Source organism: Vicugna pacos, chromosome 12 (assembly GCF_048564905.1).
Source record: "Vicugna pacos chromosome 12, VicPac4, whole genome shotgun sequence".
Lineage (NCBI taxonomy): Eukaryota > Metazoa > Chordata > Mammalia > Artiodactyla > Camelidae > Vicugna > Vicugna pacos.
In genome coordinates, this window is record NC_132998.1 from 49017876 (window position 1) to 49032838 (window position 14963).

General features: G+C 33.3%; 1 protein-coding gene across 14 annotated transcripts in view; it reads left to right on the forward strand.

Annotated features, from left to right (window-relative positions):
* The window catches only part of OSBPL8 (oxysterol binding protein like 8), a 133182-nt gene that overhangs the window by 97026 nt on the left and 21193 nt on the right, over nt 1-14963 (forward strand). For all 14 annotated transcript variants that reach the window (XM_072973358.1, XM_072973359.1, XM_072973360.1 and 11 more), the window contains 9 exons: nt 739-816; nt 2642-2743; nt 4603-4806; nt 7077-7161; nt 8442-8613; nt 11535-11772; nt 12362-12546; nt 14287-14368; nt 14664-14762. In XM_072973358.1, coding sequence (XP_072829459.1) covers nt 739-816; nt 2642-2743; nt 4603-4806; nt 7077-7161; nt 8442-8613; nt 11535-11772; nt 12362-12546; nt 14287-14368; nt 14664-14762 — 1245 coding nt within the window. The remainder of the gene's footprint in view (nt 1-738; nt 817-2641; nt 2744-4602; nt 4807-7076; nt 7162-8441; nt 8614-11534; nt 11773-12361; nt 12547-14286; nt 14369-14663; nt 14763-14963) is intronic.

A 14963-nucleotide genomic window follows, 5' to 3' on the forward strand; every position in this document is an offset into this window, starting at 1 on the left:
ATTGTTTAGAAAATCAACCTCCCTGAGCCTCCTTTTCATGATTTGTAAGATGGAGATAAAACCACTTTTTATGCCTGTTTTTCAAGGTTTTTATGAAGATGAAATTGAAATATCAAGTATAAACAAAATCAAGAAAAGAGTTGAAGACATTAATAATAATTTAGGATTCTGGATAGGTAGGAAGAAGTGGATTCTAAGAATATCGGTTTTTTAAACACTGTACAAATTAGATAGGTTGTTTCAATACTAGTTTCTGAGATGTTTGTATTTCTTCCCATTGGAGAAGGAGTAGCAACAGGGCAATGTATGTAGCAACTTGCTAGAATGCACATGGTTTGGGTTTTGTTTTGTTTTTTAAGAACATTTCAACTGTTAAAAAATTACATTGTTTTGGATACTTTTGTCCTAAAAATAACAGTAATTGTGTAAAACAATTGTATTTTTCAGAAATACTCTGGAAAACGGAATGCAAAAATTTACTAACATTATCTTATTTAACCTCCCATTATAAATTAATTTATTGATTAGTTTTTTGTTCTTTTGTTTTTGTGGATTTAATGTGGATTAGTTTTCAAACCCAAATACTGTATAAGGAAAATCAGTATTTGAAAATTGACATTTTGGGAAGAATGTCACAAATATAGTTTTAACACTAATTTTTATATACCATATATAGTTATAGAATAAGTGATGGTTTTAATTATTATTTCTCATTTGTTCATTTCTGTGTGATTTCAGTCTGAATCTAAACTTTATAATGGGTCAGAGAAGGATAGTTCAGCTTCAAGCAAGCTCACAAAAAAAGAATCTCTCAAGGTTAGTTTTCATGGTTATTTCATAACTAACATTATGCTTTGCATATGCTTTGGGGAGTAGGCTAACAAGATAAAGAAAAAATATCTGTCTTCCTAAAGGAAGAAAAAAATGTTAATGTTTGTGTGGCACACTAAAGTCAACTGAAAAGACTCTTTGATGACTGTCCCAATGTTGCTTCTGGGCTCAACTGGGTGCTCTAGGGGCCAAGGACTAGAAGTTTCTGCACAGCTGTACTTGAGCCAGACACATCACTGTGCTATTGGAACACCTGACAGGAAGCTCCAGTACCCTCTGAAATTTGAGTTTACTAATTGCTAGGTCATGGGCTAAATTTGGCCCACAGGTAGATACATTTTATTTGACCTACCCAATGTTTTAAAAATTTGGGCCAACAATTACAAGCCTAGACTTCCAGCTTCTCTCAAGAAATATATAATATTGGGCCTGCCTGGACCTTAAGGACCACATGCTTTCCAAATGATTCTTGATTTCTGTGTGCTCTGTTTTGCACCCTGCCCTCTTTTTCGTATCTGATCCTGTATGTATTTGCATTTGCAATCCCATATCAAATGTGTTAATTTGGATATGCATATTAATATAATAAAGACCAAAGTTCAAAATTTTTTGACTGTATAATTATTAAAATTGTTATGTGTTATGTAGCCTTTTTATCATTAAATGCAACTAGGAAGATTTTTGTGTTAAAAAAACCACAGATAGGTTATCTTCTCCCATCCATATAATAACAACAAAACAATGATAAGATTGCATTAATCCATTGCTGCCTTCCCAAATCACTCAGAAGTGACTTATGAAGGGTAAAACTTTAATAATTTGAATGAATTCATTTCACTGTTGTGGTTTCTTCATTATCTATATGTTATATATTAGTATCAGGAAAGAGCAAAATTGCCAGCTGTAAACAATTGCAGCATTGTTTGTAATATAAAAACTGACAACAGAATAGATTTCCATCAGTAAGGGAATATATTAAGAAAAATTATAGAAACACCATAGCTTGGTGGTTAAAAGCGTATCTTTTAGAGCCAGTCTGCCTCTATTTGAATTCTGCCTCCATGACTTACTAGCTATATGGTCCTGGGCAAGTCTATGCCTCACTTTTCTCATTTGTTAAATAAAGATAATGATAATCTTACTTCTCAAGGTTATTGGGAGGATTAAATGAGGTAATACATGTAAAATGCTTAGAAAAGTGACTGGTACACAGAATGCGCCTAGTAAATGTTACCTCTTAGTATTTTATTCATACTGAGAATCCTATGTAGCAGTTAAAAGAACGAGGTAGACATGAAGTGGAAATAGAATTGAAATGCTTCAAAAAATACTGCATAGGAGAACCTTTTTTATGTGTTATAAATAAATAAATAAATAAATAAAGCTACATATTTCTATAGGTTTTTACAAAGAAAAGGCCTGAAAGAATAGTGTTTTCCAGAAGGTTAACAGTGATCAATTCTAGGGATCAGAATAGGATATGGTCAAATAAAAACTGCTTTTAGCTTTATTTATGTTGTTTGACATTTTTTCCATGCGATCATATTTATGTGTTGTGTCATTTAAAAAAAAGTAAAATTCTTTAAAAATATACAGAGAACTGGACTTATGATCAGAAGAATTAGATTCTAATCTGTCTTGTCTAAAAAGTCCAACCAGCTCTTAAAAAATAGTTCTTCTATCCTAAGATGCTAGAATTCTAAAAGAGGTTTAGAATTTTATACTCTACATTTCTATAGAGCTAAAAAATTGAAAAGAAATTGCCTATTTCTAATGAATTTTTAATTTTTCCATTATTTCTATAAAATAGGTACAAAAGAAAAATTACCGAGAGGAAAAGAAAAGAGCCACAAAGGAGTTACTCAGTACAATCACAGACCCTTCTGTTATTGTTATGGCTGATTGGTTGAAGGTCAGTTTGTATTGACTCTTGAATTCAAATCGTTGGATATTTACCTATAGGAATAGGAAAGGCCAGAGTGCACCGAAAGCCTACAAGACAAAACAACTCCTAGGATGATTGTTTTCCGCTGATGAAGAAACTATTAATTGTATCCCAAAGGATCTATGCTGCAGTCTTAATGGAGAGAAGGAACCTTAATGTTGTCTGTCTTGACAACAACCTCAAATAAGCAGCTCTTTTAAAAAGGCTTTTTGGTTTGTGTGACATTATATAGTCTAATCCATATGCTATAAATACTTTGCTATTCAAATTGTCATTCATTATTATTGTACAGTTGGTATATGTGCGTTTTTGAGAAGATATGAGATAAAGTTAATATAAAAGTTATCATTTGAAAAGCATTAATTTTCAGAAAAACATTCGTATTGCTGTTTCCATACCTTATACTTTTGGCCTCTGGTTATTTCTGCTTTCCCCAAGAATAGGTACAACCTCCAACCTAAAATTCTTGTGAGATCTGTCATGGAAGTTCTCTTACTAACTTGGAAGTCTAGTGATACTTTCTTTGATAGTTTAGTAATACTGGGGTCTTCCTCAGTGTTATGCTGAAAACACCTTCTGACTTTTATTGGCTCTACTTACTAAGTCTTTAAGCTCCAGATCTCATTTGTGTCTTTCAGACCTAAACCTAGTCTTTTCTTTTGACATTGGACTTCCCCCAAACAACCCGCCGGAAGTCGCCAACACATCCCCTGGCTGACTTTCTAAATCTTACCTTCATTCTGATAAATTGCCATCAGTTTTCTACTGTCACATCTCCAAGATCCAGAATGTTGTCTCAGCATAACTCCTTTGACATCTCTTGTCTTTCTCTCTTTTACATATACTCCTACTTTTTAAAAAAAGATTTTCTCTTTTCTTCATGCCTGGCTGCAGACTTCCACTTTCTAAATTTTTCTTGTTTAGATTTACTGTGGTATGCCTATTTGTGGGGTTAGGGAACTTTATATTTATTTCATAATTCATGTAAGTACATTGAGAAAGGAGATGTTTTATATAATAAGTAAAAGTGAGGATAATTCCTAGTTTTTAATCTAAATGTTATATTAGCATTTTTTTAGTATTGTGAATTCAGTGACTTGCATAGAAACAATTTTAATGGATTACAGAAATAAAAATTCATAGGGAAAACTAGTTAGAGAATTATTATTAACATAGCACTAAATCTAGGATGAAGAGCATTTTATGAGACTAGAGAGAGATTCATGTAACTTGTGTTTTGAAATTTCTCCCAAGAAATTTGTATGACACATTTTATATAATTGCTAAGAACAAAGATAGAGAAGGTAATTTTAGGGGCTAAGAAGAGGTTCTTCCCTCTCCCTACCACTCACTGACTATTTAGGGAATGTCTGTTGTGTGCTGGCAGTGTTTTAAGCACAGCTAATGCAGTGGTAAGAGTTAAAATTCTTAAGAGGTAAAAAAATCTTATACTCAGACAAATAACATCATAGCTGTGACAGATGCAAAGAGGAGAATCTCAGTACTAGGAAACTATATTTTAATGGCCGCTGACCTGGCCAGGAAGGTTAGGAAAATCATTCTACTTGGTACATTATTTTGAAACTGTTGACAGAGTCTCCCACTAGAATTTAAGTTCCTCTGAAGCAGAAGTCATGCTATTTTTAACATTTATTTTCATTGCTTGCCATTTAGTAACTGAAAAAACGTGTCTTGTGAATCTAAAGTGTACATTTTATGGAAATTTTAGATTAAAACATCCTATTTGCCATTATTTTGTTTGTATCTTGTGGAGCAGAAAGAGAAAAATAGAGCTTTACTTCTTAAATAAACTTATCTTTCTTTAGATTCGTGGTACTCTAAAGAGCTGGACCAAATTGTGGTGTGTGTTGAAACCTGGGGTGCTACTGATCTATAAAACCCAAAAAAATGGTCAGTGGGTAGGAACAGTACTTCTGAATGCCTGTGAAATCATTGAGCGTCCATCAAAAAAGGATGGCTTTTGTTTTAAACTTTTCCATCCTTTGGAGCAGTCTATTTGGGCAGTGAAGGTAAGTATAGAGGAAAAGGTAAAGATGTCAGTCTATGAGTAGTGCTGAGATAAGTCAATGAATGATTGCTGTCCTCTGCCAGGACTTACAAATTTGTTTCTGTTTTCAATCACATTATTCTTCTTTCTGTCTCTACCCGTAATGAAATGTGCACCAAAAGACTTTGTTTACCTTTGAGATCTAACTTAAAAATTTCTCCAGAAAATGTTTCCCAAATTTATATTGTACCTTATTATCTCTTGTCTTTGGGGATTCAGTTTGTTCTGGCTTTTTTAGTTTGCAGTTACCAGCTTTGCTTTGGAATACTGTATCATGAGTGTTCAAATTGTAAGATCCTCTGGAACAGAAGCTGCCATTTATTTCTGTGATCTTTCCTATAGTGGTGTAAATATGTGGTAAGAAGCTTATAAGCAGCAGTCCTGCTTACTCTTGAGATGCAGCTTTCTTTGAAGATGGAGCTCTAATGCTTTTATACTAAAAAGCATTACCTTGGTCACTCCTGTATTTTAAAAACAAACTTAAGAAAATTCATTCTGATAAACTGCTTTATTTGATTAACTACCAAGGAATTCTACAAAGTAGACATGTAATACATGCTATATATGTATAGAATTTGATTCATATAAATGAATCTAGCTTAAATTTTTACAAAGAATCATTGTTTTAGTTTCTAAAGTACATTACACTTGAATAAAAGGTTTAGGGCCCCTCCTTTAAGGAAAACAACCTAGTTGAGATTTGAGCTAACTGAAAGCTTCATTTTTTTTTGGAAAAAACCTGGACTTTTTACCTTTATTTCAGTAGTCTGAAGTCATAGCAGGAATAAATGTAAGAATACAAAGTCAGTTTTATTCTGAGATTAGGTACTCCCCACAGGGGAAAGAATTTAACTTGTGAAGTCCCTGGTATTACTGTATCATGTAACTCTCAAGTTAAAAAAAAATTACTTTCAAAACCATATACACACACTTAACAATTTATTTTTTACTACTCTTAGAAATTGCAAGAATTATAATGAATTTTTAAATCATTTAAAACATTTTAAATGTCAAATTATTTCATTCCAAATATTTAGGAGAGGTAAATTTATACAATTATATAAACATCAGAATATTCTCCACAAGCAAAGCCTACTTAGAAGCATTGTTTAAACAGCTTCAGAGTCAGTACCTATGATTAGGAAATAGTAAAGTTTATGAATCTTTACTTTGTGTCAGTGACTCTTTTGAACGTGTTATTTGGAATCTTTTTTTAATTCTCATAACCATAAGGATGATACAGATTTCCCCCATTACCCAGTTAAAGAGATTGAGGCCTTAAAGAGGTTACTTAAGTAATTTTTCTAGCATGGAATGAAGATTGAAGCCCAGGCAGTCTGACCTGAGGTCCTACTCTATACTGATTCTAGGAACTGGACCATAAATTATAAAGCTATTTGAAAATACCCAAGGGTATTACAGGATTTGTTAAAAGCATATTGATTTGTTTCTACATTTTGAATATCCATCTTTACTTCCTGCTATTTGTTTCTTAAAATCCATTTTGTCCTTTGGTCTGACAACTTTAAAAATTATGCTTTTTCTATCAAAATTATACTATAACTTCAATCCTCAGATTTTTTTTCCAGATAAAGAACTGTACACCTGAAAGTAACCTTGGTGATACTAACTACTGTAAAGTTCTTGGTGTTTTATACTTCTAAAGCAACCTCAGCCACCACCGGCAGCAATAAAATCCCTTTTTCTTTCTTGTTGCTGGAAAAATAAAGTTAGCTTTTTTTTTAAGTTGGTATTTTGTAAACAAGTATATCATTGGTTATAAAATGGGGATTTATTTTTCCCTAGACTTAGTAAAAATGTATTTCTCTTTTTCTTATAAATTATAACTGTATTTCTGTTTCTTTAGGCTTCTAAAAATTTAGTATTGCTTATCTAGTAGTATTTGTGGGATATAAATTCTGTTATATTAAAATTTGGTCTAGTATGGTAAGTTTTAGGTTTCTCCATAATATGTAAACAATATATAGAGAAAATGTTTAATCATAGCTATAAGTTGTTCATTTTTCTGGTAAGGAGGTATATTTGGTGGAAGAGGAAAACTTTCTTTAATACTTAACATTTGCTTTCTCAGAAAGCATGAAATTAAAGCTTGTTTGCTTTTAAAAATTATAATCCATGCCTAACTTAGATTATTACAGATAATAATGGATAATAAAAAGTTGAGATCTCATAATACCGTACACTATTTATTTTACTTATTTTGCTTTTAAGGGTCCCAAAGGTGAAGCAGTTGGATCTATAACTCAGCCCCTACCTAGCAGTTATTTGATCATCCGAGCTACTTCTGAGTCCGATGGTAAACAAATGATGGGTTGGGTTTGGTCCTCATTTTTAAGGGTTTATTGTATATATCACTACATTTTCCTTTGGGAAAAATACGGTATTTGCAGCAGAGGTACTATAATCATAATCATATTGCTTAGAAGACTGTATCATTAACGTGGCCAACAGACAAGGAAATTTGATAGGAAGGAAGCATTATATAGTTGAATGATAAATTAGCAGCCTGGAGTTTTCTTCATCCTCCATTGACATATTGACACCTTTTTGACTTGGTTAGTGTTCTCTATGATAACTCATTAAGTCTTGTCATTTTAGAAATACATTTAATACTATTTATATTTTATCATTAAATATTAGCATGACTATATATATACTATTTTGATTTTTTTTACATAATACATTAAAATGCAAACTTCTATTCTGCATTTAATTACTTAATACTTAATTTCTGAAGCAAAAATGGGGAGAGTATAACTTACTTACATGAAAGCAAAGTACCTTTAAAAACTTAATAATTGATAATGAATTTCTTCTTCACTTTTATGTTTTATAGTTTAGACTAGCTTAGCCCAGGGAATCGTGTAACCTAAAGTTCACTTTAACCAGATGATTATTTAAAAAATTAATATCATAGGCATGAGCTTTCATTATGAAAGGGATTTACTTGGCTGATATTTCCAGCTTTATCTTGAAACAAATACATATGACTTTTAAGAACAACTAACTTTTTTTCTGCTAATACTGTTCTAAATTTTAATTAAAAAATAAAGTTATTAATGTTTCTACTAACTAATAAGGCAGTTAATAACAGTATTGTTCAGGCATTTTTCTGATTTTAAAAATTTCATAGATATAAGTAGAATGGATGCTAAACCTGACATAGATGTCCTGTCAACAACAAAATATTTTAAATCGTTTGTTTATAGTAGAAACATAATCCCTTCATTACATTTTATGTACCTTTTTTGGTACCTTCGGATTATACTACATGTTGTTAGTCTTAGAGATTTTAAAAATAAAGTACATTTATTTTAGATTAGGTGTGTTTTCTAATGCATGTTAATGCTATTTACCAGTGGTTTCTAGATATTTAGAAAGTAAAAAGTACTTGTTATACTGAAAAATTGCATTAAGAAATCCTGGCAAGATTTTATGTTCAAATTAACTTTTACAGTGCATGTTTCTCAGAGAAATAATAATAGTATGTTTAAAGGTTAACAGTGTTAAATGAAGATGGATGCTAGTTTTTCTAGTTTATTGAATTATACTACTTACGAGTCTATGTTATTCTAGGAAGGTGCTGGATGGATGCTTTGGAGCTGGCTTTGAAATGTTCTAGTCTTCTCAAACGTACAATGATCAGGGAAGGAAAGGAACATGAGCTGAGCATCTCATCAGAGAGCACCCATGTGACTCTGTATGGCTTATTACGGGCTAACAATCTCCACAGTGGTGACAACTTCCAGTAAGTAGATACTGCCACTAATTTGGTGATTATTTTCAAGACTGCGATGTTCACTAGGTTAGTTAGCAGGCCTAGAATTTTTGTAGTGTATCTAAGATTGAAACTTGGCTGTCTTCTTCCCATTCATTATATGGCCTACGGCCTGGTTTAACATTTGTTTAGTTGCTATGGTGAGGTGTAAAAAGTTATTTCCTTGATTCCAGCTCATGTAAATTACTTTTCTTACCTAAATACAACCTTGCTGTCTACCTTGTCTTTGTATGTGGTGTCCCCTCCATTAAGAATGATTTCTAGTCCACCTTGCTCTTTTCTTCTCCTGTGTTTTTTTAAGGCCAGTCCCAGTCTGAAATATTATATGTGAAGCCTTTTCTGCTTCATAAAGATGAGATGTAATCCATGTCTCTATTGCTGTTCTATAGCACTTTTTTTTTTCTGGATAATGGAATTTGACTTATTCTACTTGGTATTTGTGGAATTCTGCTATTATATTGTAAGTGTTTTCAAGTTGGAACTGTATCCTATTTGTGTTTTCCCCCAGTGAGGCATTCATTGTAGTTAATACTAAAAAAAATTTCCTCCAAGAAAATGAAGAAGCCCTTTGTTTGAGGTTCAGGGGTTGTTGAGGTTCAGATCTCTTCTGTTGCTCTGCAGGAAAAATGGGCTTCCCCTTTTCCTCCCTTGCCCCAGCCCTCAGCTTCTCTGCAGCCACTTACTCCTGTCAGCACTGAGGTTACTCTCCTCAAAGTCAGACTGCTCCTCTCCTTGCCTCCATGTAACCTGAGCTGAACTGTTCTTTCCCTAGCTTTTTTGTTTGGCTCTTTTCCTTTGTTCCCTTTTAAATCTGCCATTACCTTAACCTTTTACATCCTTTCTTTGCAGATTTGTAACCTGGAGCTTTAGCTTCCCACTATGGAAGCCTGAATGGGATAGGATTGGGGTGGGGGTGGGTTACCACTGATATAAGGATGGGTTTTTGTTGGGACCTCTTCCCTTGGTATTACTGAATACCAGGTAATCCTTAAATGCTTTTATTTAGGGTTCTTAAAAATTCATCTACTTCACATCCTTACTCATTAAAGATTTTTGAGCCTCTTCACTTTTCTGTGTAATTCACCACATTGTGAATAGGGAGATGAATCAGGTACGATCCTAAATCTGAACCCAGTATAACAGTTTACTAGCTGTGTGATCCTAGAGAGATGTTTTGTTTTGTTTTGTTTTGTTTGAAACCTATAAAATGCCAGGCAACTATGAATAGTGGGAAGAAAAGAATGACATAAACAACCAAAGGAGAGATGTCTTAGGGTAGTATAGGATCAGGAGAATTTAGAAGATGAAAACATAATGTCCAGTTAGGGAATCAGGGAGAGGATCAATATATCAGATTTTGCAAAAGCAGAATCAACATATCAACATGTTCATTTAACTATATGACAGAAAATGAGCTGTGAACTATGATGCAGAGTTAAGGAGGGATGGGAGCCCACCTTCCAGATGTAGAATCTGCTTGGAAATAAGAGACAGGAGATGGGTGAAGTTAAAGATTATCAAGTTTTAAGCCTGAGTGACTGAGAAGATGATGGTAAAATTTTTGAAAAGGACCACGTTTAGGAGATGATAATTTATTAAGTATTGGACATGTTGAGGATGCAGTGGTCCCAGGACATATAGATGATGTCAGCCAAGCATTTAAAAGCCTGAGTCTTTAAAAGCTTATTTTTACATGATGGGAAATCATCCAATAGAGATCAATTAATAGAAATGATGATGAGGTCTTGAATTTGGATAGCTTGCCAGAGGAGAGAGAGGATAAACAAATAAAAGAGAAAATAAAAACCAAATTGTGAGGAGTTAAGGTGAGAATATATAGTAAGAAAGCAAAGACAGCAATTTTGAACTACTTTTTAAAAAATACATGATTGTAAAGGAAAAGAAAGAAAATAAGTATTACAAAGAATGAATTTCTATTAGAAGTACTCTGGTTAAAATTCAAACAAATGAAGGTGTTGGAAAAATAGAGACTAAAATAGGACTCAAATAGGACTATTCTGCTCTGCTACTCATGTCAGCATGGTTAAAATGTCAGTTATATATAATGGCACCGTGTATTCATTTGCAAAGTACTTTACAGATTTTATTTATACCAAAGGAAACACACAGGTACTTTCTTAAATAAGAAATTTCTTTAAATTTTTCATTAATTCTGGGAGTGAGGGATTTTTTTTTTGGAGGGGGGCAGTAGGGTGTACAGATTAGTAATTCTAATCCTATAAGTAAGAATAAGGTTGGATACAACAACTTACCAATTTCAGGATGTAGGTTCATTTCCTTAAGTTGAAATTTCCATTTCTCCCTGGTTTTTTTTTTCAAGATTGAATCTATCAGTCAAGTATTAAATTGATATAATTACCTTATACATTTTCTCATTTTATTTTTGGACTTACTTTGAGTGACTTTGGAGACCTCAGGTGGAAAGTCATAATTCATCTGGGTTCACTTGAGAATCTGATGATCTTAACTTGAAGTTTTTCTTCAGACTACAAGTGATAGGTTAGTAGGTTGATTCAAGTGATGATATTTGTATGTAAAAATGTAGCAAGAAATAGTCTAAAATTTTGCTTTTGGAAGATTTTAGACTCAAAAGGTAGAGAAGCAAACAGCTCAGAGTGTCATCTTTCAATATTTCCCAGGTTTTTAATTCATTCTTCTGTGCCTCCATTTATTAATCTATGAAGTGAGAAGAATAATTTTACTTATCTCATATGGTTATTTTGTGATTAAATGAGTTAAACAACATAAAACACTTAGAACGGTGCCAGGCACATAGTAAATTCTCAGTGAATGTGACATATCATTCTTATTTATAAATTAAATATTCTTAACCTCTTTCATTCTTCCTCCTAATAATTCTTTCCCTTAAGGTTAAATGATAGTGAAATTGAACGGCAGCATTTTAAGGACCAAGATATGTATTCTGATAAATCTGATAAAGAAAATGATCAGGAGCATGATGAGTCTGACAATGAGGTGATGGGGAAGAGTGAGGAGAGTGACACAGATACATCGGAAAGGCAGGACGACTCGTACATCGAGCCTGAGCCTGTGGAGCCTTTGAAGGAGACTACCTACACTGAACAGAGCCATGAAGAACTCGGAGAGGTAGAAGTTCCCAGGGGTTTTGGTTTTCTAATACTTGAAAATTTACAGATAAAAATGAAGATATTTGTTCAGCTTACTGCTTATTTTTCCTAAAGAAAATATTATTTGTATGTTTTATTTTAAAAGGTACATACATATGAAGTATATCAAGATTTATAAACAGCTAAACACATAAACACATGTACCAATATATTCTATTAAATTTCAAGTTTACATCTTCTTCAGGTTTGCTTTTGAAATAAGATACCCCTTGATGTCATTACCAGGTACAAAGTAAACTGCAAGGAAATATGAATTTATAGCTTTCTTGTTATTGCTAGTGCATAGAAGTAAACATAGTATAATAGAGTATAATGGTTTTTGTAATGGATTCTTTATATATATCACTCACTTTAGTGTCTCTTGGTACTACCCTTTTTATCTAAATTTTATAGCTATAGACTAATTACCTAATGGGTTATTTGCACATTTTAAGAATGCTTGAATAGTCCTATAGAGAATTCATATTATCAACATTAGCTGTCTTATCTACATATTTATGTGTCTGAAATAAATATAATATTTCAGTATTTTTTGTTAATTGCTAAAGGCAGGTGAGGCTTCTCAAACAGAAACTGTATCTGAAGAAAATAAAAGCCTTATCTGGACACTGCTGAAACAGGTCCGTCCTGGTATGGACCTGTCCAGGGTGGTTCTACCGACATTTATTTTGGAGCCTCGTTCTTTCCTGGATAAACTTTCAGATTACTACTACCATGCAGACTTCCTATCTGAGTAAGTAGATTCTCATTTCTTAAAATAAAAGATACTTCATGGTTTAGAGATTTGTCAGAGTACTAATTTCTGCGGTTTTACCTTACCAAAATTGGGCCCTAATAATAATAAGATACACTCTCTCTTTTTCACCACTTCTATAGCTGACCTTGATAAGAAGCATATTTAATACTTTGCTGTAATGTTTCCATTTATGAGGTCAAAGTGAGAGATTAAAAGCTCGAGGAAGACAGGAATTCGGCCCCTGCCTTGAAAGCACTGCCATCACAGGCTCCCTGTGCACTGACCAGACACGGGGAGAGGTGGTTGGCTTTCTTTGTTCTCTCCACCTAAGCCCTCATTCAGGTCCCATCCAGGGGCTTGTTCTCTTGCTTGTGCTTGTCCTCTCTGCGTGCTATGAGGCATGCACAGTTTATCCTATCTGGAGCATCCTGCCAATTGTTGGCTCGTAGCAAAAATTCCCACTCTTATCTTTGTTTTTCTTCCTGCCAGCTGATCCTGGGTGTAATTCTGAAGAGGGCAGGCATAAAGGAGGTGGAAGAGGAGCTACCCACCTTTTCTCAGCAGTTTCTTGGAGACCCATACCTTTTAGGTTTCACCTGCTGACCCCATTCCAGCAGCTGCGTTTTCTAAAATACTAGAGATAGATACAAGACGCTGGGTTTTCTGAGGTACTAGGTTCTGGCCCTGTGACCTGATTTTTAGATTCTGCATCAATATCTATATTCAGTTTATTAGTTGCATTATTAGTCTATTAATTGCATTAATGAACATTGCAAAAAAAAACCACATAAACTGATGTAAAGAACAATTGATAAACTATGGGAGATTTCTGCAAATTAGGCCATACAGAAAGTGTTAATCTCCCTAAAATAAAAAGGGCTCTTAGACATTAAATAAAAATTATCAACAACCTAATAGGAAAAAGGAGTAGAGAAATTGACCAAGCAGTTCAAAAATGAAGTAATAGAAACAGTCCTTAAACATGTAAACTTCATTCAAAATAAAAAAAGGTACAAATTCAAGCCTTAATAAGATCTATTTTTCATCCATCACATTGACCAAAAATCCAAATGCTTTTATACTCCTGTTCCACTTTCTTTTATCTGTCTAGAAATTTATTTCTCTCAGAATATGAGGCAGGTTCCTATGAGTCACAATAAGATCTTGAGAGATGCCCATTTTTCTCAAATTCTTCTATTACCTTGCACTTTTCACACACACATAATCCTTAAGATCCCTCCAAATCCGTTTATCATGTTCTGTGAGGTGGATGTGCCATATATTATTTAACCAGTCAGGTATGGCTGGACACTTGAGTTATCTAATCTTCTACTATTATAAACCCTGTTGTAACAATCCTATACATATGTCATTTTCCCAAATTGAAAGGTTGCACTTCTGGCAACGCACACTATTGCCAAGGTTGTGTGGGGCCACAGGCACTCAACAGACGGCTGCTGGGTGATAAAAACTAGCACAGGGCCTTTGAAAGGAATCTGGCAGCATCTACCAAAATTGTAGATGCATTCAATCTGGGAATGACTCCTACAGATACAACTCCAGATTATGGAAAATGATTCCTACAAGTTGATTTACTTAGTTATTTTTGCCATCTATTTTAAATATGACTTGTGCTTTCCAATCGTATCTCATATTCAGTTGTTGATTTGATTAATATGAAGGAGAATTTGTGATATATTCTGTAAAAGTTTTTGCATGTATCATTTTGTTTTTTAGGGCTGCTCTTGAAGAAAATCCTTATTTCCGTTTGAAGAAAGTAGTGAAATGGTATTTGTCTGGATTCTATAAAAAGCCAAAGGTAATGTTTATGTTTTCCTTTACTATAGCCTTATATGCACTTTATTTTTTAGGATACCTTTAAATTATTTACTAATAATTGCACTGCAGGGCCTCTTTGAGTTAGCAAATTGTAAAATGCTTGATTATTTAGACTTGTATTATGACTGAAGTCATTTAATTTTATTTTATTTCACTCCTGTGAAATTGTATAAAGATAGTTCCCAGATGATACAGTTAAACCCATCTTAACTGGTTTAAATTAGTACTTTGAATCATTCATATTTATAATCTGAAACTTGTATATTTTTTACTAGGGACTGAAGAAACCTTATAATCCTATACTTGGTGAGACGTTCCGTTGTTTGTGGTTTCATCCCAGAACAAACAGCAAAACTTTTTATATTGCTGAACAGGTATTAGAAATGTATTTTACAGAAACAAAACTGATTTGGAAGTTATTGGTATATTTTTATAGAAAATATTAACTCAGTGAATTCACTGGTGATTAACCTTTCTCATTAGTGAGCATTTGGTAAGCATTTAACCTGTTAGTATTGACTACTGCTAAACACCGTACTCTACTTAAGTATTACTGTTACAGTCATGGAATCCTG